Below are 26652 nucleotides of genomic sequence, written 5' to 3' on the forward strand. Positions count from 1 at the left end.
TGTCCCCTGAATGCTAGCTGCCTACATGACACTCCCACTGGGATGTTTAATAAGCATCTCAAACTCAGATTTCCCCACAGCCCACAAATCACCTCTTCCCAACTTTTCTTAGAGCATGAAGCTCCCATTTCCCTGGTTGTTCAAGCAGAGGTTGTAAGTAATTCTTTGCTTTCTCTTTACCCAGAGGCAATCTGCCAGACTTCCTGCTGACATTATTTCTAAATATATCCCTAAATCACTGGACTTCTCTCCATCACTGTTGTCACCTTCTTGTTCAAATCCCCATCATCTCTTATTTGGACCATGGCACTGGTTTTCAAATCCATCTCCTTGTTCCTTTATGATCTACTTTCTACCAAGCAGCAAGAATCATCTTTTTAATTATTATTTCCTCCATTTAAAGTCACTCATTGGTTTTCCTTAGTAGTTAGAACAAAATCCTTACCCCTTACCCTGGTTTACAAAGCCCTTTGCAGTCTGGCCCCTACTACCTCTGTGACCTCAGCTCCTACCACTATCCCCCCATCCATAGTTCTTTGGACCCTGTGACTTTGGTTCTTTCAGCATGCTAGTCCGTCAACTGGAGGGTCTTCCCCCTACCAGGAATAAGTTTTCCTTAATTTTCCATGGCTGGCTCCTTCTCATATTTAGAATAAGATGTTCTGATAAAGGTTATCACTCATAGCGGCCTTTCCTGACCACCTAATTATATAGGACACCCCTCCCCATCCCCAAATCAGGCAGCACTGAATACATAACTTTCCTTATATCCTTTTATTATTATTATTATATTATGTTAGTCACCATACAGTACATCCCTGGTTTCTGATGTAAAGTTCGATGATTCATTAGTTGTGTATAACACCCAGTGCACCATGCAATATGTGCCCTCCTTACTACCCATCACCAGCCTATCCCATTCTCCCATCCCCCTCCCCTCTGAAGCCCTCAGTTTGTTTCTCAGAGTCCATAGTCTCTCATGCTTCATTCCCCCTCTGAACACTCCCCTTTCTTTATCCCTTTCTTCCCCTACCGATCTTCCTAGTTCTTATGTTCCATAGATGAGAGAAATCGTATGATAATTGTCTTTCTCTGCTTGACTTATTTCACTTAGCATTATCTCCTCCAGTGCCGTCCATGTTGCAGCAAATGTTGAGAACTCGTTCTTTCTGATAGCTGAGTAATATTCCATTGTATATATGGACCACATCTTCTTAATCCAGTCATCTGTTGAAGGGCATCTCGGCTCCTTCCACGATTTAGCTATTGTGGACAATGCTGCTATGAACATTGGGGTGCATAAGGCCCTTCTCTTCACTACGTCTGTATCTTTGGGGTAAATACCCAGTAGTGCAATGGCTGGATCATAGGGTAGCTCAATTTTTCACTTTTTAAGGGACCTCCACACTGTTTTCCAGAGTGGCTGTACCAACTTGCATTCCCACCAATAATGTAGGAGGGATCCCCTTTCTCCACATCCTCTCCAGCAATTGTTGTTTCTTGCCTTGTCAATTTTTGCCATTCTAACTGGCATAAGGTGGTATCTTAGTGTGGTTTTAATTTGAATTTCCCTGATGGCTAATGATTTTGAACATTTTTTCATGCGTCTGTTAGCCATTTGTATGTCCTCATTGGAAAAGTGTCTGTTCATATCTTCTGCCCATTTTTTGATTTGTTTATTTGTTTCTCGTGTATTGAGTTTGAGAAGTTCTTTGTAGATCTTGGATACCAGTCTTTTATCTGGAGCATCATTGGCAAATATATTCTCCCATTCCGTGGGCTGCCTCTTAGTTTTTTTAACTGTTTCCTTGGCTGTCCAGAAGCTTTTTTTCTTGATGTAGTTCCACAAGTTCATTTTATCTTTTGTTTCTCTTGCCTTTGGAGATGTGTCACGAAAAAGGTTGCTTTGGCCGATGTCGCAGAGGTTGCTGCCTATGTTCTCCTCTGGGATTTTGATGGATTCCTGTCTCACCTCGAGGTCTTTCATCCATTTGGAGTTTATCTTTGTGTATGGTGTGAGAGAGTGGTCAAGTTTCATTCTTTTGCATGTAGCTGTCCAATTTTCCCAGGACCATTTATTGAAGAGACTGTCTTTTTTCCACCGGATGTTTTTTCCTGCTTTATCAAAGATTAGTTGCTCAAAGAGCCGAGGGTCCATTTCTGGGTTCTCTATTCTGTTCCATTGGTCTATGTGTCTGTTTTTGTGCCAGTACCATGCTGTCTTTGTGATCACAGCTTTGTAGTACAGCTCGAAATCCGGCATTGTGATGCCCCCAGCTTTGTTTTTCCTTTTCAACAGTTCCTTGGCTATTCGGGGCCTTTTCTGGTTCCATACAAATTTAAGGACTATTTGTTCCAGTTCTTTGAAAAATGTCATCAGTATTTTGATCGGGATAGCATTGAAAGTGTAGATTGCTCTGGGTAGCATGGACATTTTAACTATGTTAATTCTTCTGATCCATAAGCATGGAATATTTTTCCATCTTTTTGTGTCTTCCTCAATGTCTTTCAAGAGTGATTTATAGTTTCTAGAATATAGATCCCTTACGTCTCTGGTTAAGTTAATTCCAAGGTAACGTATGGTTTTTGGTGCTATTGTAAATGGGATGGATTCCATAATTTCTCTTTCTTCAGTTCATTATTCGTGGATAGAAATGTAACTGATTTCTGAGCATTGATTTTGTATCCCGCCACGTTACTGAATTGCTCTATAACTTCTAATAGTTTGGGAGTGGATTCTTTTGGGTTTTCCATATAGAGTATCATGTCGTCTGCGAAGAGAGACAGTTTGACTTCTTCTTTGCCAATTTGGATGCCTTTTATCCCTTTTTGTTGTCTGATTGCTGTTGCAAGGACTTCTAGTACTATGTTGAATAGTTGTGGCGAGAGTGGGTATCCTTGTCGTGTTCCTGATCTTAAGGGAAAGGCTTCCAGCTTTTCCCCATTGAGAAGGATATTTGCTGTAGGCTTTTCATAGATGGTTTTTATGAGATTGAGGAATGTACCCTCTATCCCTACACTCTGAAGGGTTTTAGTCAGGAAAGGATGCTGTATTTTGTCAAATGCTTTTTCTGCATCTATTGAGAGAATCATATGATTTTTGAATTTTTCTTTCTGGATAAAATCTAAGATACCGATCGATTTGCAAATGTTGAACCACCCTTGCATCCCAGGGATGAATCTCACTTGGTCATGGTGGATAATCCTTTTAATGTACTGTTGGATTCTATTAGCCAGGATCTTGTTGAGGATTTTGGCATCCATGTTCATTAGGGAAATCAGTAATTCTCCTTTTTGATGGGGTCTTTGCCTGGTGTGGGGATCAAGGCAATATTGGCCTCGTAGAATGAGTTTGGTAGCTTTCCTACTGTTTCTATTTTTTGAAATAGCTTTAGGAGAATAGGCATTATTTCTTCTTTGAATGTTTGGTAGAATTCCCCAGGAAAACCATTCGGGCCTGGAGTTTTGTTTTTTGGAAGGTTGTTTATCACTGACTCAATCTCTTCATAATTAATTGGCCTGTTTAAAGAATCAGTTTCTTCCTGTTTCAGTCTTGGTAGTTTATAGGTTTCCAGGAAGGCCTCCATCTCTTCCAGATTGCTTAATTTATTGGCATAAAGCTGTTGATAAAAGTTTCTAATAATCCTTCCAATTTCATTGGTGTTGGTTGTGACCTCTCCTTTTTCTTTCATAATTTTATTAATTTGGGTCCTTTCTCTATTCTTTTGGATAAGTCTTGCCAGTGGTCTGTCAATTTTATTGATTCTCTCAAAGAACCAGCTTCTAGTTCTGCTGATCTGCTCTACTGTACTCCTGGTTTCTAATTCATTGATTTCTGCTCTAATCTTGGTCAACTGCTTCCTCGTGCATGGATTAGGCCTGTCCTTCTGTTGCTGTTCCAGCTTCTTGAGGTGAGAATATAAAAGCTGCATTTTAGATTTTTCTGTTCTTTTGAGTGAAGCTTGGATGGCTATGTATTTCCCCCTTAGGACTGCCTTTGCAGTATCCCATAGGTTTTGGACCGTTATGTTTTCATTCTTGTTGGTCTCCATAAATTGTTTAAATTGATTTTTTATTTCCTGGTTTATCAAATCATTCCTGAGCAGGATGGTTCTTAGTCTCCAAGTGTTTGAGTTTCTTCCAAATTTTTCCTTGTGGTTGAGTTCCAATTTCAAAGTGTTGTGGTCTGAGAATATGCAGGGAATAATTTCAGTGTTTTGGTATCGGTTGAGACCTGTTTTGTGTCCCAGAACATGGTCTATTCTTGAGAATATTCCATGGGCATTAGAATAGAATGAGTATTCTTTGGTTCTGGGGTGTAGTGTTCTATATATATGAGGTCCAACTCGTCGAGTAGGGCATTCAAAGCCCTTGTTTCTTTGTCGATTTTTTGCATGGGTGTTCTGTCTATTTCTGATAGTGGAGTGTTGAGGTCCCCTACTATTAACGTATTTTCATCTATATGTCTCTTTATTCTGGTAAAGAGTTGGCTTGTGTATCTTGCTGCTCCCGTGTTGGGGGCATATATATTTATAATTGTCATATCCACTTGTTGGATACATCCTTTAAGAATAATATAGTGCCCTTCTGTGTCTCTAACGATAGACTTTAGTTTAAAATCCAATTTATCTGATATGAGAATTGCTACCCCAGCTTTGTTTTGAGGTCCATTGGTGTGAAAGATGGTATTCCATCCCTTTACTTTCAGTCTGAATGTATCTTTAGGTTCAAAATGAAGCCCACATCCCTAAGATCCCTATAAAACAAGGGCACACAGCCTGAGTCCCAGTCAATAATTTGGGCTCTGGACAACCGCGCAACCTCTCCTCATCAGAATGACGAGAAGGAGAAATCCCCCCCAGCAAAGAAAAGACGATGAGTCTGTGGCCTCTGCCACAGAACTAATGGATATGGATATAACCAAATTATCAGAAATGGAATTCAGAGTAACAATGGTCAAGATGATGTGTAGACTTGAAAAAAGTATTAACGAAAATGTTAATGAGAATATAGAAGTTGTAGTTTTCAGCTACGATTTGTTCAAATATCTCTTCTAGACCTCTGTTTTTCTCCACCCCCTCAAGGATGCCAATGATTCTGACATTGGAACGTTTCATTGAGTCAGTAATCTCCTGTAACCTACATTCTTGAACGTGGATTTTTTAAAGTCCAGATTCTATTTTAGTTTTCTCTTCTACTAACCCATCCTCCAATTCGCTGATACTTTCTTCTGCCTCATTCACCCTGGCCGTCAGAGCCTCTAGTTTTTGTTTTTTTTTTTAAAAAGATTTTATTTATTTATTCGACAGAGATAGAGACAGCCAGCGAGAGAGGGAACACGAGCAGGGGGAGTGGGAGAGGAAGAAGCAGGCTCATAGCGGAGGAGCCTGATGTGGGGCTCGATCCCATAACGCCAGGATCACGCCCTGAGCCGAAGGCAGACGCTTAACCGCTGTGCCACCCAGGCGCCCCAGAGCCTCTAGTTTTGACTGCATTTGGCTCATAGAATTTTTAATTTCTGCCAGATTTGCTCTCCTTTTCACCCTTAGAGATTCTATATTCTCATTAACATTTTCGTTAATACTTTTTCCAAGTTTACACATCATCTTGACCATCGTTACTCTGAATTCCATTTCTGATAATTTGGTTATATCCATATCCATTAGTTCTGTGGCAGAGGCCACAGACTCATTGTCTTTTCCTTGCTGGGGGGGATTTCTCCTTCTCGTCATTCTGATGAGGAGAGGTTGCGGGGTTGTCCAGAGCCCAAATTATTGACCGGGACCCAGGCTGTGCGCCCTTGTTTTATAGGGATCTTAGGGATGTGGGCTTCTTGCTTTTTCAGCCTGCCTTCTGGGGGAGGGGCCTGCCACGCCAATACTCAGGCAACCCTGTTTGGGTAGAGTCTCTGTGTCCCCTGCGAGGGGGGATGGGGATGGGCACACTGTGAGCCAGTCTTTCCAGGCTTTTGTTCTCTGGCGGCTTTCCCTGGCGGTTTGCTGTGCCTCTTCTGAGAGTCAGAGCAGCAGTGGCCGAATCTCAGCCTCTGTCTCAGAACAGAGGGATCGCGGACCGTTCTCCTCTGATGTTCTGGCCACTTTAACTCTGTTTCTGTTGGTGCTGCTCAACCTTGCAGCGTCCTGGGATGTGCGCCCCACACCCGTTGTCCCAGCCCTCACTTCCAGGGCCGGCGTGTCTCTGTCCTTTGTGTTTCTAACACCGCCAGCCGCCAGCTGCCCGCCGCCCCTGCGCGCTCCGGAGCTCGCGGTCTCCGTCTGGTTCCACTGAGCACACCGGAGCTCCGTTTCAGTCTGGTACCGCGCGTTCCCTGGCTCACGGTCTCAGTCCGCTCTCTCACAGGTGCTGGTCCGCGAGTCCGCCCGCTCCCCCGTGCAGGTGGCTACCGCTTCCCAGCGCCCGAACGCGGCGGCTCTCTCCCTTCCGTTTATCTTCCGATATCTGTGCGCGGTTTCACGGCTCCCTGCTTCGTACCTCAATACTCAGCGCTGGAGATGTTCATTTGTAGAGATCCAGATGTATCTTTCTGCATCTCAGGCTGATTCCGTGGATGTTCAGGATGGTCTGGTACCTATTCAACTCGACTCAGGGGACCGGCTGAAAAAGGGGTCCCCTACTCCTCTGCCATCTTAACTCCTTCTCCAACTTTCCTTATAACCTATTCAGATTACTTAGGTAGCATTTATAGCCACTACCACCACCAATGTCTACAAGCAAATATAAGACTCATGAGAGCAGGGGCCTCATCTGCTTTTTCCTCATTGTGTCACCCAGACCACAGAGGACGTCATCAGTGATGGTGCTGCATGAACAGCTGTTTTTCATATGCTGTGTAATCCAGCTGTCTCTCAATTTGGGAATCAATAGGTGGTTTCTGCCTGTTCTGTTTTTATAGCAGACTGGACTTTACGAGTATAAAGTCTTCGGTGTTCTGGACAATTGCCTGCCAGCTGTGCTTGCAGATGTCTATATGGACTTAGACTACAGAAAACAGTGGGACCAATATGTTAAAGGTGAGTGACACCTATTATTTTTAAAAATCATCTAGAAAGTAGAAACTATTGTTATTCTAGCCAGCAGAGCAACAGGTGTGATTTGTACTATGTTATATTTTATTTTTTACTTTTGGTGTGAAAGTCTTAAGTTCTGGGCTGAAACATGCCTTTGTGATTCCTTGCACACTCTCAGATGCCACTCTCCAGTTTGCTCCGAGGCCTCCATTGTGCTCACTGTAAGTCTGTCATCATCCCATATATCTAGAAAGTCACAAAGGCTTCTTGGAGGAGGTGGTGTCCAAGCTTCGTTTTGGAAGTTGAATCAAAGTTTTATAAACAACAAGAATGCAAAAATCACAGAACAAGAAGGCATATAGGTAAGAAGCTGAGAGGGTGAGGGGATGAGGGGGTGAGTGGTTTGAGGCCATCTGAGGCCCAGGGAACAGCATGAGTAAAGCGAGGAAGGCATGAAACAGCATGGCATGTGCAAACACTGAGCAGTTTGATTTTATTGGGTTGTTGGGGTAGCAGAATCTAGAGCTACGGTGGGAGGAAGGGCCAGATCCCCAGGGTCCCAGCCTGGCCACGAGGCTACAGTGCATAGATTTGACCCTGAAAGCGATGGGCAGCTATGAAAGAGGTGATCCTCCTGTCACTTAGAGCTGGGAGTGGCCTCTGCCACTCAGTCACAGTGGACTAGAACTGCAGAGCTAGCCCAGGGGCACGTCAACTCTGAAAGACTCTTGCTAGAGTCAGGACACTTGGCTGCAAGCAACAAGAAGTTAACAAATGCCAGTGTGAGAAAAGGAAAAAGAGTTTATTGGTTCATGGCATTGAATAGTCCAGGGGTTTCTGACCTCCAGGACACTGCGTCTAATGTTTAAATGCTTTCTGCATCTGGACTCAGTTTTCGTCTGAGCTGCCCTAGTTCTCAGGCAGATTCTTCTGTCATGGCCAAGACGGCCCCCAGACGATCCAGGCTTATAGTCTCACCATATAAATAACCCCACAGGAACAGGAATGAGTCCCACAATTTGCTGTCCTGGTGTCCTGTGGATGTTTGTCATGGTTTTGGTCTTAGTGGTTTCAAATAGCCTTCCTGTCTAGGGTGAATTTTGATGCTCCTCCATTCAAGGGAGAAGCCCGATGTTGTCTGTCCCAGTCTCCTTCGCAGCCATGGTTCAGTGATGTGATATAGATGTCGCCGGTGAGACAACACGCAGCTTCAGTTTGAGAGAGAACAACATGAGCAAGCAGGCAGCCCCACAATCCGTTTTCTGGTGATGGAGGGGCTAAGGTACCTGATGTTGGGAGAGACACGGCAGAGCCTCTGATGTTTGGTACCTGGCATCAGCCATTCACGCTACCGTGTCCAGCCTAGTCACAGCAGTAGTTTGGCTTCTCTGGAACTAAGCCTAACTCTGGTCCTTCTAGATATTCTGTGACCTACCTGAGAGCCTTTACTGAACCACTTTTTGGCCCTGGCCCGATGTAGCACCCCTGAACAAATACTGGGCCATGTCTTCCTCATTTTCCCAGCCCTGAAATTAATGCTGAGTCAGTCCTGCTTAAACCACATAGTAAGGAAGAGGGGAAGGATGATGCCCTGAAGGAGAACTGAGATTGCTGGTCCAGGAAGGGGAGGTGATGCTGAGCATGCAAAGGTAACACGTCCACTTCTTCCCTTCCTCTCAAGGGCTGTCTTTAGCCCCTCGTGGCACCAATGCCCTGGCAAGCTCTTTAATCCATGGTCTGCTTCTAATAGATTTTCTTTCCAAAGCTGAATTCAATCATGCATTTCCCCCATCAGGAGCTCCTCAAGGGGCTCTCGTGGTTACTTCAGCAGGTTTGGCTTGGCTCCTTCTCTAAATGGTTAGTTTGCAGCTTACTGCACAGCTGGGGTCAGAGGGTGTGCATGTCATTGAATTCCTTTGCTTTCTCCAGCCAAGAGTTGGCTGCTATTTGCACACAATACAATGAAGGAATATTAAGGAATTCTGGTCATTGTAGCTGTGGTAAAATGTAAAGAAACAGGAGAGAAGCAAGACACTCAGGGTTAGCCACAGTTCTGCCACTTCCTAGCTGTTTAGGAAGGACACTGCCCTCCCTGGAACCTTTTCCCAGCTGAACACACTAGACTGGGTGACTCAGTTCCAGGATAGCTGTAAAAGGTCAAGAAATCTAAAGAGAAAAGGTTTCAAAAGCAAAACTATTGGGAATCTAGTGACATCTGGTGGTTGCCCTGATTTTAAAACCTGAACATTTATTTTTGGATGCCTGATTTTGTTTTATTGTGTTCTATTTGAGAATCTTTCTTGTGCTATACAATGGACACGTTTTATTGAGTTATTTTTTTTTATCGTGTTTTTATGTCTAATAGACTCTGCCCTTGGGCAACAAGCTTTCAACATTAATGAATCTGTCTGATTTTTTCTGGAATTCTGTGCCTTATGAGTTAGTGGTTTATCATATCCTCAGAGGTCATCATACCTAGGCTTCTTGTTAAATGGAGCCCAGAAGCTCCAGATATATTAACTTCTTTTGTTTTCCTTAGACCTCTATGAAAAGGAATGCAATGGAGAAACAGTGGTCTACTGGCAAGTGAAGTACCCGTTTCCCATGTCCAACAGAGATGTATCCTTCCTACTTGGCTTTCTAAGTGTTTCTTGTGCCCCTTGGCCATCGCCCAATGGTGGCATGCCCAGCGGGTGTGGACAGCATTGTCCTTGATTCTTAAGAAGCATATGCTAAAACTGTTGCTTCTTGTGTGACTTTTGAGACCTTAGTGTGTGATGTCTGGGCCTGACCGTGTGGAGCCTCTGTGATTGTGGTCACTGAAGGGCAGCTTAGACTTTTCTTTTTTTTTTTTTTTTTTAAAGATTTTATTTATTTATTCGACAGAGATAGAGACAGCCAGCGAGAGAGGGAACACAAGCAGGGGGAGTGGGAGAGGAAGAAGCAGGCTCATAGCAGAGGAGCCTGATGTGGGGCTCGATCCCGTAACACTGGGATCACGCCCTGAGCCGAAGGCAGACGCTTAACCGCTGTGCCACCCAGGCGCCCCAGCTTAGACTTTTCTAAGAAGTTTCCTAAGGCTTGAAATTGTTGGGCCTCAGAATTGGGGACCTGGAAAGAACTTTTTATAAAGAGTGTTTAATACATTCCCTCATTCTAGAGGTGGAAGTGGGCACCCAGAGAGGTAAAGTGACGAGGCAAACATATAGATGATTATTGGCAAAGTGGGAACTGGAGCTCAGGCCCCTACTTTCCAGCTCTCCCCGTATCCCCTCTTGTTTTACTGAACCCACAGCGATCCCTCCCGGACTGTTGGCTGTGGATACTGGATGTATGTTTCTTCCCCTCATTTATCATTAAAACAGCTGAATGGAATGTGGGGAGTTTTAACTGACACTCCAAGGTTCTAAGAAGCCCTCTTAGGACTAGCCTATGAAGGGGCATGGAAATGTGAAGGACAGGCAGGGTGGGGACAGGATGACTGGTAGGTGAGATTCCCACTCCTTCACTGTCCTCTTCAATCACAGCAGCTGAGTATGTTACACGCTGAATTTCCATAGGAGATCCTGTCAACAAAGAGTCTTGTGGATTCAAAAAAGAAGTTTGGAAACCACCAAATTGATGATCACTGAGATTTTTTCTAGCTTTAGTTTTGTATAAGTCTGTATTTCCTAAATAATTATTCTCTAGAAAGAGGAGGAGCATGTGGCCGTGTTTTATGTATATTGTTTGTATGTGATTTTGTGTCTAAGTGTATGTGTTTCCTTGGCCCCAACTAGATTATAAACTCTGTAAGGGTTTATTTCTTGCTCACATACTGCTAGATAGTTTGTACAACATATGGTATATATTTCAACAAATTATGGATTACTTAATCCCTTAGATTTTATGTGGTTTTCCCTGATGCTGCAAACAAGTGTGCAAAGTAAGTACCGTCATCCTCATTTCACAGTCAAGGAAACTGAGGCAGAGAGGAGTCCAGAACTTTGCTCTTGTTCACACAACTAGTGGGTTGCAGAGGCAGGTTTGGGACCCAGGTCCAGTTATTTCCAGAGATGGTGACCTTGACCAGGGCATGATCCCATCTCTCTGACCTCACTGTGACACTGCTGATAGGTCTTAGGGATAGACACTTGGGGCTACTTCAAATTCTATATATACTACACAATCTGATAATGAGTCTCTTAATCTCTCTATATGCAGGTCTCTCCACTAGTGGTTAAATGTTTGAGAACAGAAAATAGTGCACTGGAAAAGAACATTCATTTGGAGCCAAAGATCCCAGATTGAATGTGACCTCATTCTCTGATTTGTTGTGTGACTTTGGAAAAGTCCCTTCATTTCTCTGGGCCTCAGTGAACTGGTGGTTCTCTGGTCATAGGCCATATGGTAGGCGGGACCTTCCAACCTTTCAAAGACCTCTGCCAAATATTAATCAATATATCAGGTTGATGTTTTCTCAATGAAGTGTCAGGTGATATCTGTCCCATGAGCTGAGGAATTTTTGGGAGAGAGTAGGACAATTTTTGCTGTGAGGAAAAAATAAAAATTCTTGGTGTCAGAAAGTCAGAGCCAAAGCAACATCATTTCTCCCCCAAAACATTTACGAACTTTACTTGTCAGTCCACAGAGTCAGGGCAGTAGCGCATTCTGCAGGGTGCCTGAGTGAGGGCTGGGACCCCTGCTGGCGCTGCAGAGACTCCCTAGTGGCATGGGGCTGTGCTTGTTGCTCTTACAGTGAGTGTAACTGTGTTACACTTAGAGTGATTTTTTACAATTTATTTTTATTTTTTTATCGTTAGGCTTTGAATTCCTTCTAGTGCGAAACCTAAAAATCTGTTGAGGCCTATCCAGCTATGAAAGTCGAACTAGGTTTTAGAGCCAGATCTGGGTTTGCACTCGGGTTCCAAGTGAGCCATGGGATCTTTGGCAGGTTTCTTTACTTCTCTGAGCCTCAATATTGTCATCTGTAGGATGAGGATACTTACACCAAACTCACAGGGACCTTGTCAGGATCAAAACTGGCTATGTGTAAGGCTCATGGTAAAGGGTCAGTAAATGGTAACTCTCTTTGTTTCTTACGGGTGAATCATCTCCCCTATTATAGTACCATAGACATAGTGAGTGCTCTGTGAGTGTTTATAGAGACGAAATGGCTTTGTTATTCTGGGTGGTTAACCAGTGTTAACCCAGAGAGGACATCTGCCTACCAAATATTCAGGTACGAGTGTTTCTTCCTCTGACGTGTAAGTAACATTGCTTGACCATCTTCTGTGCATAGAGGTCACTGAGTAGAGCTTTGGGGGAGGGCAGGACAAAGTGGAATGACCCCAGTGTTTCTGGAGTACTTATTCTGCCCCAGTGTTTCTCCAATGCCCCCACCAAGCGTGCCTGCTGGGGAATCTAACCCCCTTTTCCTGTGGAGGGAAACTTAGCTTCAGAAAGGCTGAGTGACTAATGCAGGCTCACACTGCTGATAAATGATCAGTCCGTCATATCTCATAGTGCCTTCTTAGAGGAGGAGTGGTTTCCCCATGTAACTGAAAGCATCAAGTAAGTAATGGATACTGTCAAATGAGAATATCGAGTTGTATGAGGCACAATCTTTCAGTGCAGGTAGGGAGACAGGGCAGGGAAGTGAAGGACCACTGTAAGGGAGCCAGTGCCAGGTGGGAGAAATAGAATCATCTCACTTTGCTTCTGGCTTCTGGGGTTTCCTTCCACCCATCTGAAATGCTGGCGTCGATATCATGCCTTGACTAGCAGTATAGTATGTCTACGTCCGACAACGGCGAGACCTGGACGTGGATGGGCGGAAGATCCTCGTGGTCCTGGCCCAGAGCACCTCCGTGCCACAGATTCCTGAGAGGTCTGGTGTGGTCCGCGTGAATCAGTATAAGCAGAGCCTGGCGATTGAGAGTGATGGCAAGAAGGGGAGCAGAGGTAAAGCCGGGGAGCATGTTGGCAAAGAGCCACCATACTTAGGCCATGCTGCTTGTTAGGCATGAAAAATGCATGATGCTTATTCCCTGAGGTCAGAGAATGGGCACAGGTGTAAAATAAACAAGGGATCAAACCCTGGGGAGATCAGTTCACCCCCAGAAACCTGGCTTGAGCGCATGGTGGCAGTTTACATCTGGCTGAAGCCATTCTTTATTGACTCTGGCATTGTCCAGAGGAAATCAGACCAGAAGATGTGGAAATTCACTTCAGGCTAGTCCTGGGGATACATACATCGGGCCTGGGGGCGCAGGGGCAAGAGGGCTGGCATGACTGTCTCTGAGGACGCAGCTCCTGCTTAGCACACTCAGGACCTGCCTGCTTGAGTTCCAGCCCGCACGGAGAAAAGCTGTGGGGGGCGGGGAGGCAGCCAGCCACTTGCTATATGGGAATCAGCGTGGCCTGTGTGTGAGGCCAGGTCTGAACCATAATTCTGAAGCTTTTCAGATCTGTCACCTTGGATATGCCACGTAACTGCTCCATGTTGTCATTTATAAGTGGGGGTTTAAGTTTACCAACTCCTTTGGATTGTTAAGATAAGTAATGAGAGAGGTAATTAAGTGAGAGACTATGTCCAAGCAAAATGTGCCTGTACATATGTATTACAAATGTGTGCGTGCGTGCATATACACACACATGCACACACATTTATATTTATATTTGTATTTGTATTTATATTTATTCTGAGAGGCGAGGCAGAGGAGAGAAGTCCTCCTGAATCACGTGTTCCCTCCCTCCTTACTTTCGGAGCCTGAAGATAAAGGGGGAAGCTTTGCAGGGTTTGTTGTTGTCTAACATCTTTTTTCTCCTCCTGAATTGTCCTTTCTTTCCCTTCTAGTTTTCATGTATTACTTCGATAACCCGGGTGGCCAAATTCCGTCCTGGCTCATTAACTGGGTCGCCAAGGTGAGATCTTGGGAGCCAGGAGGGAGAAGTGTGTTTGACAAATGTTGACTTACCCATGGGGCTGTCAGGCTGAAGAGACACTGTATCTCAGGCCTAATGAAGCTCTTTTATGAAGCAGCTTGGATGAGTGACTACAGTTAGGACTGAGGTTGCCAAAACCCAGGACGTGGAGGCTGGGACAGAAGAGAAGAATCCTTAGCTAGAGTGTCAGACCCTACCTGCTAGAAAGACCCTGTCAGGATCACTCTCTGCATCCTCCAGATAATAGCCTGCTCCTTGTAGGAAAAATGGTGCCTTTGGACCCTGTGTCCGCTTATGGAGGAGTCTGACAGGCCAATCTGGCTTGAGACACAACCAGATGTGTCCAAGCCTGGAAGCCTCCAGTTTTGTTTCTCTGTAGGGAGAGGAGACTGCAGTGGTGGCCAGATCACTAGAGACCCCTGAGAACCTGGCTTTATGAGAACCATTCAGTGCTTTGTAGGAGTCCTACTTACTGGTGACAGGGCTCAGCACATTCCATGGGAGAATGCAAAGTGCATAGGCTTTGAGTCAAACACATGTGATTTTGAGTCCTGGTCTTGCTTCTGTCTGTATAACCTAGGGAAGACGTTGATATCTTCCCTTTTGAAAATGGGGACAGGTATTACCACCCCATAGAGTCATGGTAAGGAAGGAAGTATCTGGGGGAATGTCTTGCACAATGCTCAGCACTAACTAAGTAATAACATAGTCTACGCTTTGCCCCACACCCTGTTTCCTGATTCTGTAAAAGAAGTCCTCCCTGTGATTCCTGGGTTAGAATCCCATAGTCCAACCCAATCCCATTTCCTCTGCTTTTTCTTTTCAAAAAATAGTGTCTCAGAATCATCTTAGCTTTTTACTAGCAAAAGCCAAGATACACAACAGTGTCCCCTGCTATCTAGTCTCACCTGTGCCTTGGGTCTTCTGTTATGATCTGTGGCCATGTTCTGTAGAAACTGGACAGGGGCCCCGTTGTCATATTTCTTATTCTCAGAGTCATCTTTGTTTACCTTTGCCATATCGTAAGGAATCAGGAGTAATGACCATGAGGACACAGAAGTGATGGTCTCCTTTGTTTTGCAGAATGGCGTTCCTAACTTCTTAAAGGACATGGCAAAAGCTTGTCAGAACTACCCAAGGAGATCCTAAGAAAGGGAATCGTGTGTGCATGGAATGATGATTTGGAAGTGCCACAGCCCACCGACGCTCAGCTTTCCTTTCACTTTTCTGTCTTCAGAGGCCTGCACACTGTCCCACACGTTGTCCCTGAGTGTGTTTGCCTGACGCCTGGCTTCCTTTCCCACTCCCCACCCCAGGACTGGCTGCCTTCTTCCTCTATTGACTATGGGTCAGATTAGGGAAACTTTTGCTTGTTTATTTTTAAAAAGGGAAGTCCTCAGTAGAGAACACAGTCATTCCATTGTGCCATTTTAGGGGGATGGGTGGGTGGAGGAACCACAACAATGCAAGAGCAACGGATCCCAGAGAGCTGGCTCCTGCCCAGAATGTGGCTTCTCACAACCCAGGAGGGGCTGCTGGGAGCCCCATCCCCTTCAGAGTGGACTCTGTGCACCAAGACTGGAGGACACGGGCTGATGTCCATTTGCCTCATGCTTTGGTGTACTGATTTGGCTGGGGTTTGAGGTGATAATCCAGTAAGTCTCTCTGCCATTCCTACTTGTGGAGGATCATGAGCTGTTTTGATTCAAACCATTCTGAGAAACATTGCAGGCCTGACTAAGCTCTTAATGTGATAACCACATTTTCTCATCATCCATGTCTGGGTTTCTGTTTCCCACATGCCCCTGGGGGGAGGCTGCTCATACCTCACTAACTCTGCATTTTATTGGAAACTGAGGCATCATGATGGCTCTGGCAGTTAGCAAAAGTCAAGATGCTCTGCACACAGCCCTGTGATAAAGTGTCTTTCTGGGCAATAAAATGAGTTTCCCTTCTAGAATGTTTAGCGATATTGAACGGACAATAGTTCACAGTCAGGGAAATATTAATTAGTAGATCAACTGACTGTACATCTTTTTCTAAGGAATTCTACCTAAGTTGCCTGCCTCTTCTACCACCAAAAGACTTCCAGTTTTCTCTTTTCTCCTGAATTTTGGTAAGGCAAAATATTCTGTGGCTAAAGGCACAGCCTTCATGTTCTCAGGGAAAAATTTTAACCACTGTGTGTGATGGTACTGAACCTTGATTAGAGGTCATAGAAATTCAGGATGTAAATCCAGAAGCAGAGGATTTACTAAAATGGGATATGTCAGACTGTATGTCTTCTCTCTGGGAAAAACAGATTTAATATCAATAAATACAGAGTAACTTAAAATTGTCCTGCTTGCAGCCTTCTTCCTACCTTGTTCCTTTTGTGAGACAGAATCAGTTAGGTCTCATTTGTTTGCAGGGCACATCCAACCTAACTAATGAACTTGAACATAAAAAAGAATTTTAGGTGCACTTGCGTGCAAGGCCAGGTGTAGAGGGCTTCACATCCGGATTGATACAGGTGCTCAACTGACATTAGAATCTGGCTACGTTTGTCTTCAGGTTATCTTTGATGTTGGACTGTGTCTGGTGGCAGGACTGCTGCTGACAGCAAAAGGGAGGCCTACATCTTCCCATGCTCAACGCTGAGCCAAAAAAAAGACAGCATTTCTTTCCAGTAGATGCCACACCATCCTATGACTTTCTCTCAACCATGTGCCTGTCCCTTCCCCAGTCATTGTGGTCATATGGACAGACTTATGCACATAACTGACTACCTCATACATTTACCAGTAAAATATTATTAGCAGTAATGTAGCTGGCATTTAATTTTACATAAATGAAATCTGAATCTTCTCTTGTAATAGAGGATCAGATTGAAATTTTAATATAGTCACTGAAACACAAGCACTTACAATTATAGTTTTGAACAGAGAATCAACATGAATTAGTGTCCTGCACCCCATATCTTTAAACAGTGAGAATTTGAGAATTTACTAAGAACTCCAAGAACACTACGAATATGGAGTGTCTAAGTAAAGTAGTTACCAAAACAGTCAGAAAGTTTGCAATAATTAATAGAGTTTTGACCTTTTGGCATTACATGTGCTAATCTGAAGAAGACCGTTACCACAGCATTGAAATATGAGGTTATGTGGGAAACTGAGAACCCGTGAGCCAATAAGTAAATGCCAGAGGTGCGGAAAATGTAGAACTGGTGCGTCAGAGGTTGTACCTGACTCCTCAGGGTATGCCTCTCCACAAGGGCTGGGTGTAGCATTTGGAATTTGAAAGTTGTAAACGTTGTTCACTTATTTTTTCCACGTCTGTCTCTCCAAATGAGAATAAGATCTGTGGGTAGAAAGAGTTATTATTTCCCTTTGATTACTGCCCCCTAGGGAAGTATATAGTAGGCACTGAAATGAGTGACTAAATAATTTAGGGAAGATGGACCAAATGACACACACCCAGAAGGGCAAACCTATCCAGATATGGAGGCTTAATTTGATTACATTAAACAACAATCACTATTATTTAATAATTTAATTGAGGCCCAATTATTTCCCCAAGTCTTCATTTTGGGGGGAGGGGGTCTACATCCTCAGGTTCTCATTGGTCCTTTATTTGTTAAGTGGTGGCTTTGCTGGTGCAGTTATGGGTTATTTTTTAATGTTATAGAAATGGCACAGTCTGGACTGAGTCCAGGTGAAATTAGTCAGGACTTCAGGATTTTTAAAAAAATTTAGTAGTATTTATTTACTCTTTTGAGAGAGAGTGCATGTGAGAGAGGTGAGGGGCAGAGGGAGAAGGAGAGAGAGAATCTTAAGCAAGCTCCACGCCCACTCAGGAGCCTGATGTGGGGCTCCATCTTATGACCCTGAGATCATGACCTGAGCCAAAATCAACAGTCAGTAGAAATCAACAGTGAGCAACTGAGCCACCCAGGTGCCCCCAGATTTCAGGACTTTAATGAAAAGAGTAGTACTACTGTTGGAGCTAAATTTTTTCCACAAGGAACTTATTCACCCTGTATAACAACGAAAAGTTATTGACCACACTGGTATTGAGGGGCTCCAGCAAAGGGGTCTGTTCCCTTGGAAATGTTCCTATTTGACAGTGAGAGTCCTGGCCTGATTCCCTGGCTGAAATTCCTCACCCAGGTTCCCCATCTACAATGTTGTCCTTCACACCTGCTTCCCAGCTGCATCTGGGAGAGACAAAGCAGAAAGAATCCATTCAGTTCTCGTGTTTCTTGTAGCAACACCCAGTCAGCTCAGAGAATCATCCTTAAAAGTGCTGAGACATGCATTCACCTCACAGATATATCATGAGTCTGGTGTCCACCTGGCAAGGTGACTTGGTGTCTACCTTCAAGGAGATTATGGTCTAGTGAAGAAACAGTGAGCAGGCTGTTGATAGACTGGTGAGCTTTCACAAAGGGAAGTAAAGGGTGCCAGATGTTGTAAAACTGGGGGCACTAACCAAGTTTGAGGGGTCAGGGAAGAACATGTTGTAGTTGGCTGCATGAAGGTTGGAGAAGAAAACTGTTCTGCATGGAAGGAACCATTGGCACAAAGCTCCTCCAGCCGGAGAGCCATACACATGTGAGGAACTACCAAAGCCAATATGGCTGAAGCAATGGGTGCGGTGAGGCATCTCACACGGGCCTGAAGTAGACAGGCCACGGGTGATTCTGAGAGCCATGATTTTGGACTTTATACCCAGAACACCGATAAGCTTTGAAGGATTTTAGGCTGACCTAACATTAGCAGTGACCTGATAAGTTTATTCAATCTTAATAGCTGCTCATCCCCCCCCCCCCCCAAAGGTTCTTTCTTCACTCTCTCTCACAGTACCTCCAACACCATCATGGGGATATTCTCCACAGTGCTTTAAGCCTTGTCGCTTGGAATCCTCTTCACCAGCAGGCAGAGTAGCCCACACCCAAATCTAGATTCCAAATTGGAGCATCAGCCTCTGAAGTCTAACCAGAAAAAAAGAGAGGCAAGGAACATCCATGCACATCCCCTCTGTCTCTCCTGGCCCATGCTGGAGTATGACATACCCTCTGACTGCCTGCATCATGCAGCCCACAGGAGCAGAGCTATTTCAAGATGCAGTAGAGGGAGAGAAAAAGGAAAGGCATAAGAAATAGAAGCAGGTCTGCTTTCTGGGTAGTTTCTTTTTCTACACTTCTCCCCAACTACAAAAGAAGAACTTTTTTTTTTTTCTTGAGAAGACAGAAATACTGTTCATGTTCTCAGAGTTTAGAACAAAAAGGGAGGGCTTCAGAAGAATTTATATTGCTAATCTATGTGTATTTTTGTATGTGCGTGGATACGCATAGTATATACTCCATTTCGTAAGATAGAATAATGGAACAATTAAGTGGCATTAACATGATGAGGCAGGTTCAGTGTTAGGCAGTGGAGTTCAGAAAAGTAGAAGGGATTCTTCTACTAGGGAATTAGCAATCTAGAGAGGTACTTGCGCAGTTCATGATAATGAATGTGATCACCAGCATAGGAAAGGAAAACATGTAGTATTTAGGAGTTTGTGGCCCCACTCACCAAGTCTAACTTCCTTTTTCTCCCTCCCCTCTGCCAATGTCTTCTATTTTGTGCAGCTCCTCAGAGCTCCTTCCTCTCTCTTAGATTGGATGCCGCCCAATCTGAACCGATTTTTGTTTAAACAAGCTCTTAAACGTTTTAATATGCCTCAGTTTATCTTTTAACAGCTCTGGTCAGAAGAGGAAACAAAAAGAGATCCTCCATAGCGCCCAGGGGCAAGGAGCAACCAGGGGCACCTACCTGTCGTGCCCCCGCCCCCAGCTTGTGGCTTTCCCTCCCCCTCTGGAGGTTTAAGGCCCTCTTGGATCCTGGATCTGCATCTTTTCCACAAGGCACTTTCAGATTTGACTGGAGCATTTCTTTCTCCGGACTGAGTCCAGACACAGGCTGGCGTCAGACTGGCTCTGATTTAGAGACTGGACCAGGGGCTGGGTCAGCCTAGGTTTGACCTAGAAACTAGAACAGACCAGAGGCAGGCCGGGTCCAGCTTGAGTGGGTCTGAGAAGACTGGGCCGGACTTAGAGAACGGAGCAGGTCTGAGCCGGCTTGTGTCTGTCCTAGAACCGGAAATGTACTGGGTCCCACTCAGAATCCAGACCGGGCTGGGGCGGAGTGGGTCCTGCTTGGAAAACGGACACAATGGGGGAGGGCCGGTTCCGCATAAAAACCGGAAGGCACGGGGGCGCTCCTGGTCCGCTTAGAAACCGGAGGGCAAGGGGGCGGGCCGGTTCCGCTTAGAAACCCGACCGCACCGGGGCGGACCGGTTCCGCTTAGAAAGCTGACCGGGCAGACAGACTGGGTCCCGCTTAAAAACCGGACCGGGCGAGGGCGGACTGGGTTCAGTATAGAACTTTGAGTCGGTTTGAGAAGACTGGGCCGGACTTAGAAAACCGAGGAGGCCTGAGGTGGCCTAGGTCCATCCTAGAAACTGGGAAGGTACTGGGCCCCCTTAGAAACTGGACCGCGCTGGGGCGGAACGGGTCGGCTTAGAAGCCGGACCGGATGGGGGCGACCAGGTGCCCTTTAGAAGCCGGACCGGTCCGGGTGGACTGGGTCCAGCCTGGAAACCAGAATGGTCAGGGCAGGACGTGGGCCGGTGTGAGGCTCCGGTGAATGGATGTTCTGAGGCTGAACAAGCAGGCTAGCCTTACCAAAGGTATTCTGGAGTTCCTGTGGCCACAGTGGAGAACATTTAACCTACATAAGCGTCTCCACGAAGGAGGTGCCCTAGAGCCAAGCACTCACCATTAAAGCGCAGAGGGAGAACGATTTTTCCTCCTCGGAACATTGCTGGTGGCCAGGATGAGACCCGCTGAGACACCCCACTCACTCCAGAGCCTGCAGATGGGATCCTGAGAAAACCGGCAGAAGCCCGTGGAAGGTAAGAATTATGACCGAAGTTAGCTCTCGCATTTCCATCTGTGTCTGTGGTGCCTGGTTGAGAGAAAAAGGCAACATTTCACGTTGTCCCTTCCTTTCTAAATTCAGATTGGCAGGCAAAAAACAAAAAACAAAACAAAACAAAAAACGTTTGTAAGAATAAGGTCTTTGAATTGCAACAGGTGAACGTGCTTTTGGGTACTCCTTGGTGGTGGATCCCTTCCCTGCCAGGGACAGCTCTTGCCTTCTTGTCTCATTTTGTGTCCTGAGAACTTGGCTTGGCAACAGTCGGGTTGGGGACCCTGGTAATAAGGCTGTTCGGAAATGTGGGTTGTTCTCCATTTGTGGCTGGGATCCTACCAACTGTTTCCAACTCTCAGGGCAATTGTCTTTCTTTTGGGAGTGGCTGTGGATCTTGGAGTTTGTTCATTATTGTTGGGAATATTTACTGCCTGTTCAAGGCTGAAACTTGACAGGATCTTCAAAAGGATTCCTTTTTTACTTTTCTTTTTAAGGTAGTTTTATGGTCCGACATTGGCCAAACTGGAAGCTGGTATTCAGAGCCACATAGGAAATGTGTTTTAGGCCTTCTCCCTAAGGTAAATGAAAGTGTGGACCGAGAAGGAAAGAAGAACATTCTGGAACCTTTGAGTAAGGCTTTACTAGGATATTCCAAAGACACACAGCTCTGAATCTAGAACATAGGAATCTTTTGATTTTCACCTTAGTTGAAGGTCTTCTCCCTGAAATAAAGATGCAAATTGAGGATAATGTAGTTGGATGGGTGGAGCAGTCTCCGTATCATCCCAGTTGCAACTCAGTTCTCTGAGGAATTAAAAGCAGTTGTACTTATCTTATAAATTGAGTCTTTATATGAACAGAAATATGGTTGCCACCACAATTCAAAGTCCACTTGTCTTTTTTACCAGTCCCTAAACCTCTTGTATTCATCTCAAAAGGCTTGCAGATATTGTAGAAGATCGGGACTTAGGAACAAAAATCCTTCTGGATGGAATGTGCATTTTTCTCTGTGCCTATTGTGATGTAAGTATTTTAGGTAGTTTTTTCCAGGAACCAAGACAATTTTCAATCAGGAGAGGAGAAAAAGAAAAGGCTATTTTGAAAACTAGGTCTATGAAAAATCTTAAAAGTTTTTTCACGAACATTAATAAAAAGCTCTCGGAGCAGGTAAGCTTATTCCATCTGCCAGAAACACAATTTGGATCCAGCTGCCTTTTATAAGCTCGTGTCCTTCCGTAAACTTCTGAGTTTTTCATATCTGTCTCATGGCTAAATTTTAAAATGAAAGCTGTAAGATCTGTTCAAACTATTTGTATATTTATGTATAGTTGTATATGTATGCTGTAGTACATTGGGGTTTGTTTTATGGGTTTTTTTTAGTTCCTCTGCTTGGTATCGCCAAAATTAGTTTTTTAAAGTTTTCATTTAAATTCCAGGTAACACTCAGTGTAATGTTAGTTTCAGGCGTACAATGTAGTGACGCAACACTTGCACACATCACCTGGTGCTCATCAGAACAAGTGTACTCCTTAGTCCCCCATTGCCCATCTTCCCATCCCCCCACCTCTCTCCCCTCTGGTAACCACCAGTTTGTTCTCTGTGGTTGAGTCTGTGTCTTGGTTTGCTTCTCTCTCTCTCTCTCTCTCTCTCTTTTTTCCTCTTTTCTCATTTGTTTTGTTCCTTAAATTGAACATATGAGTGAAGTCATATGGTATTTGTCTTTTTCTGACTGACTTATTTCTCTTAGCATGATACTCTGTAGCCCTATGCATTGTCATTGCAAATGGGGCAATTTCATTCTTTTTTACGGCTGAGTATTATTCCGTTGTATGTATATATACCACATCTTCTTTATGCATTCATCGGTCAGTGGACACTTGGGCTACTTCCATAATTTGACTGTCATAGATAAGGCTGCTAGAAACCTTGGGGTGTGGGTATCCCTTTGGGTAGATACCTAGTAGTGTAATTGCTGGATTGCAGGGTAGTTCAGTTTTTAATCTGCCAAAATTAATTTGCAAAGAGTTGTACTTATTTGGCTTAAAGACAAACAAGTGTTATGTAAATATACTCTCAGAAATATAGAAAGTCACCCAAATATTTTGCAAGCTCACATGATCTAGGACAGTCCTCAGGAAATAAAATCTAGTTTAAGTTTATTGGTTTAATTAAAACAGGAATATCTCTAGAGTTATCAATATTAAATATAATACTTTTATTCTACCTTAGTTTACTAAGAGTCGAATATGCTTATGTTAATTTCACGACAGATTCTGTCATGGAATGTGTCAGCAAGAAAGGTAATTTTAGATGGTTAGCTGTTTCATGTCTCCTTAAGTTTTCATGATTTAATCTAAACATAATTCTTACGAACAAGTAAATTATGTAGATTTAATAAGACAAAAGTTTATAAATGAGCTTTTCTAGAATAACTGTATTTTATGGTATGTCTACTTAAAATTAGTTTCCAAAATTTTCTTGGGACAGCTCAGCCTGCATCATCATGTGAGCCAATTTCTTATGATAAATCTTGCATTTGGACAGAAATTTGACAAAACGGAGTGAGGATTTTCTTCACAGACAAAAGGAATAGCCTGAGGCAAAGCAGAGGCTGGAGAGTGAGAAACAGATAGATCTGGGGAGTTGGGGGGGGGGTGATAGCTAATAATCGCTAATATTTATTGACCGCTTATGAAATGTCAGGCACAGGCTTAGCACTTCACATACGTGAGATCATTTCACCTTTGATCATGTAAAAAGACTCCCAGTATACAGAACGCAGAAAGTACTCAGACTCTCTGCTGAAGGAATGAATGAATCCATGGTGGAGCAACAACTCTAGAGCCCCATGATCTCAGTTTGACCACTATGCCAGAAAGAAGGGCACCCCAAAAATTTACGCTGAATCCTGTGTTCCACCTAATTCTCACCGAAGAGCGGACTTTGAGAACAAATACATTTTTAGAAAATTTTTAAAGCTAGAATTGTTTTGTCTTTCAGGGTTGTTTGTTTGTTTGTTTTTTGCGTTATTACTTAAAATTAAAAAACAATTCTTTTTTGCTACCCCTTTGGATTCAACACCCTTGAAGGACTTATACTGACTATCTCAAAGTCCACACACTGGAAAGCTCTTATTGGTTGAACTGGGGGAGGAGGGAGAGGCAGGAGGCAAAGCAGAAGAAGAGAAGAGCTTTTCATTTGCAGGCCAGAATCCTGAATGTTCAGAAAACCTGTGTTCCCCCAGGGGCAGGTATGGAGGTTGGCGGGGGAGGGGGCAGCACACCAAATCCATTTTCTCCTATCTCTTTTACCTGATTTCTCTAGTGGTTCATAAACTGAGAAAAAGCCAGTGGATACCAAGCAGGACAAAAACGGTACTTAGAGCTCAGCGAAGGACATACAGCAACTTTTGTTTTCTGTCCGACAGCTTACGAGGGGCTGGATCTGTTTTTAAGTGGTCATGGATTCTGCTTACCAGTGAATGTGGTGTTTCATTTTCCAAGGGAAAGTGAATAATAGTCCTCATCAGGAGCCTGTGTTTCAGGCCTGGTACTGAGTAATTACTGGACTGCTGAAAGCTTCCAAGTAGAAGTTCACCTTCCACTATACCGCTTGGCTCGCATTCCCATTTCAGCTACTTTAAGCTCTTGTAAACAGCGTTTGTTTTCCATTACAAGCTAGGAAATGTGACTGTGCGGCAGTGGTGCCGGGTCCCTGGAGAGGGCCTGCCAGGGAGGCCGTTTCCTCACATCTCCTTTCAGCTTGTAACTTGCTGTTGAGGTTGGGTAATCACTGAAGCTCCATGTCTTCCCATCCTATTCTGTTCCCCTAATTTATAAAACAGCCAGAGACCCGCTTGAGGACTAGCAGATCAGCCAGATGTTTCCTGAGCACAGACAGTGTGCATTTCCCCTTGCACATCATCTTGTGAGAGGGGAGGGCTGGCAGGGCGCTCACCCTGGCTGACATCATTGGGTGAGGTAGCCTGGTGGAGAATTTCAAAGCAGAGCAGCTTGGCCCGGGAAGAGCTCAGCTGGCAGCCCTGTGCTGGGATTAACTGACCCAGATGACTAGGGAGAAGGAATCAGCAATTTAAGTGTGTTTGTTCTCTGAGAGGAAGTAGACCCACCATTCCCTGAACATTCATGGGCTATGGGTGGACTTCCCCAGTGGCTCCACATACACAGTCAGGGTCACCTTCACCGTATTGCTCCGCATCCAACGCCTTGTTGTGTTCCCTGACTTTTGCTTGAGGTTGCAGTGGGACAGGCTCTGTTGATTGCAGTTAATAATCACAAAATCATAATAAATAATGATGATAATCAATTAAGGAGTCCTTCTTCCCCAGATGCAACAAAGGGGAGCTCGCATGCCAGAAAATCTATGATTTTGAGTCATCTCCTTATAGATCACCAGTTTGTCAGATTCAGGGTGGTAGGAACCGATAAAATAATTTTTTAATATAGAGACCCACTGACATGGAATTGCCAGCTTCCCCTCAGAAAGGTCACTAAAAGTAAATCAAACCAAACAAATGAATGAATAGAATGTGCCATTTACTATCACCGCGATTTCATAAAAGAAAGGTTAGTTTAACCTCTTCTGCTCAAATCCCTCCAAGGAATTTTCTTTGCTCATAATCGAATCCAAACTACTGAGACCTGAGCAGTTCCGTGTGACCTAGGATCTGGCCCCTGCCTACCTTTTAAGCTGCACCTCCTTTCCTTATTTCTCTCCAGCCTTCTGTCTGTACCTCAGATTTGCCTTGGTCTTTGCAGTGCTATTCCCAACGTCTGGAATGCTGTTCCCCTAGATCTGTATACAGTGCTCTGCCCATGGTAGGTAGCTTTCTGACATGGCTCCCAATGATCCCTACCTCCTGGTAGTCACACCTTTGTATAATCCTCCCCCCTGCCCCGTATGTCAGCTGGACAGAATAGAATAGAATAGAATAGGCTTTCTCGGGAGAGTAGCAACAGTGATGGGATGTCATATAGACCTTAGGTTATAAAGGCTGTGACCTCATTCTTGCGTATTCTCTCCGGCTCTTCTCGAGTACTTGTTCCAGTGAAGCAAGTTGCCATTTGTGAGCTGCCCTATGGAGAGGCTGGTATGACAAAGAACTGAAGGTAGCTCTTGGCCAACAGCCAGTCAGAACTGAGACACTCATTCCAACAGCCTGGGAGGAACTGAACCCTGCCAACAGCCTTCTGAGTGAGACTGGAGGCAGATCCTTCCCTGTCCGTCTTTGCAATGACTGCAGTCCCAGAGCCCATCTTGATGGCAGCCTTGCAGGAGCTGCTGAGCCAGGGACACTGGAACCAGCTAGCCCATGTCCTGGTGCAGGCACTCTGAAATATTGAGATAGTATAAAGATTTTGTTTTAAACTGGTAAGTTCTGGGGTAATTTGTTACACGCAATAGGTAACTAATACAACTGCCTCACTTTATGTAGGCCTCTGCTCAGATGTCTCCTTCTCTAAAGTAGTCTCTCAGCTGCAAAACAAAGGATGCAAAATTAATCGCACATTATTCTCTATTGCCTCACCCATCTGTATTTTTATTCATGGAAGTGATGAGCATTTACGTTTATGTTACGTATTTATTTATTAGGCGGCTCTTCTAGAATGAAAATTCAGTGAACACTCACCATGTCTGAATATTGAACACTTATTCATGTCTGAAGAAGATGGATATGTATTTGCCCTGAAAGTGCTTAAGTTTATGCAACAAA

The 26652-nt window shown here is 44.3% G+C and overlaps 2 protein-coding genes across 5 annotated transcripts in view; both read left to right on the forward strand.

Annotated features, from left to right (window-relative positions):
- The window catches only part of PCTP (phosphatidylcholine transfer protein), a 200324-nt gene extending 184034 nt beyond the window's left edge, over positions 1–16290 (forward strand). For 3 of the 4 annotated variants that reach the window (XM_057317761.1, XM_048223942.2, XM_048223939.2), the window contains 5 exons: positions 6914–7031; positions 9568–9647; positions 12800–12971; positions 13867–13934; positions 15039–16290. In XM_057317761.1, coding sequence (XP_057173744.1) covers positions 6989–7031; positions 9568–9647; positions 12800–12971; positions 13867–13934; positions 15039–15104 — 429 coding nt within the window. In that variant the 5' untranslated portion in view covers positions 6914–6988 and the 3' untranslated portion in view covers positions 15105–16290. The remainder of the gene's footprint in view (positions 1–6913; positions 7032–9567; positions 9648–12799; positions 12972–13866; positions 13935–15038) is intronic. The other variant, XM_048223941.2, reaches the window with a different exon arrangement.
- A 2853-nt stretch (positions 16291–19143) lies between these two features.
- Positions 19144–26652, forward strand: part of LOC125282398 (phosphatidylcholine transfer protein-like) — a 63111-nt gene continuing 55602 nt past the window's right edge. The window contains exon 1 of the mRNA XM_057317762.1: positions 19144–20898. The gene's annotated coding sequence lies outside the window, so the exon portion shown is untranslated. The remainder of the gene's footprint in view (positions 20899–26652) is intronic.

This window comes from Ursus arctos, unplaced genomic scaffold, assembly GCF_023065955.2.
Source record: "Ursus arctos isolate Adak ecotype North America unplaced genomic scaffold, UrsArc2.0 scaffold_24, whole genome shotgun sequence".
Lineage (NCBI taxonomy): Eukaryota > Metazoa > Chordata > Mammalia > Carnivora > Ursidae > Ursus > Ursus arctos.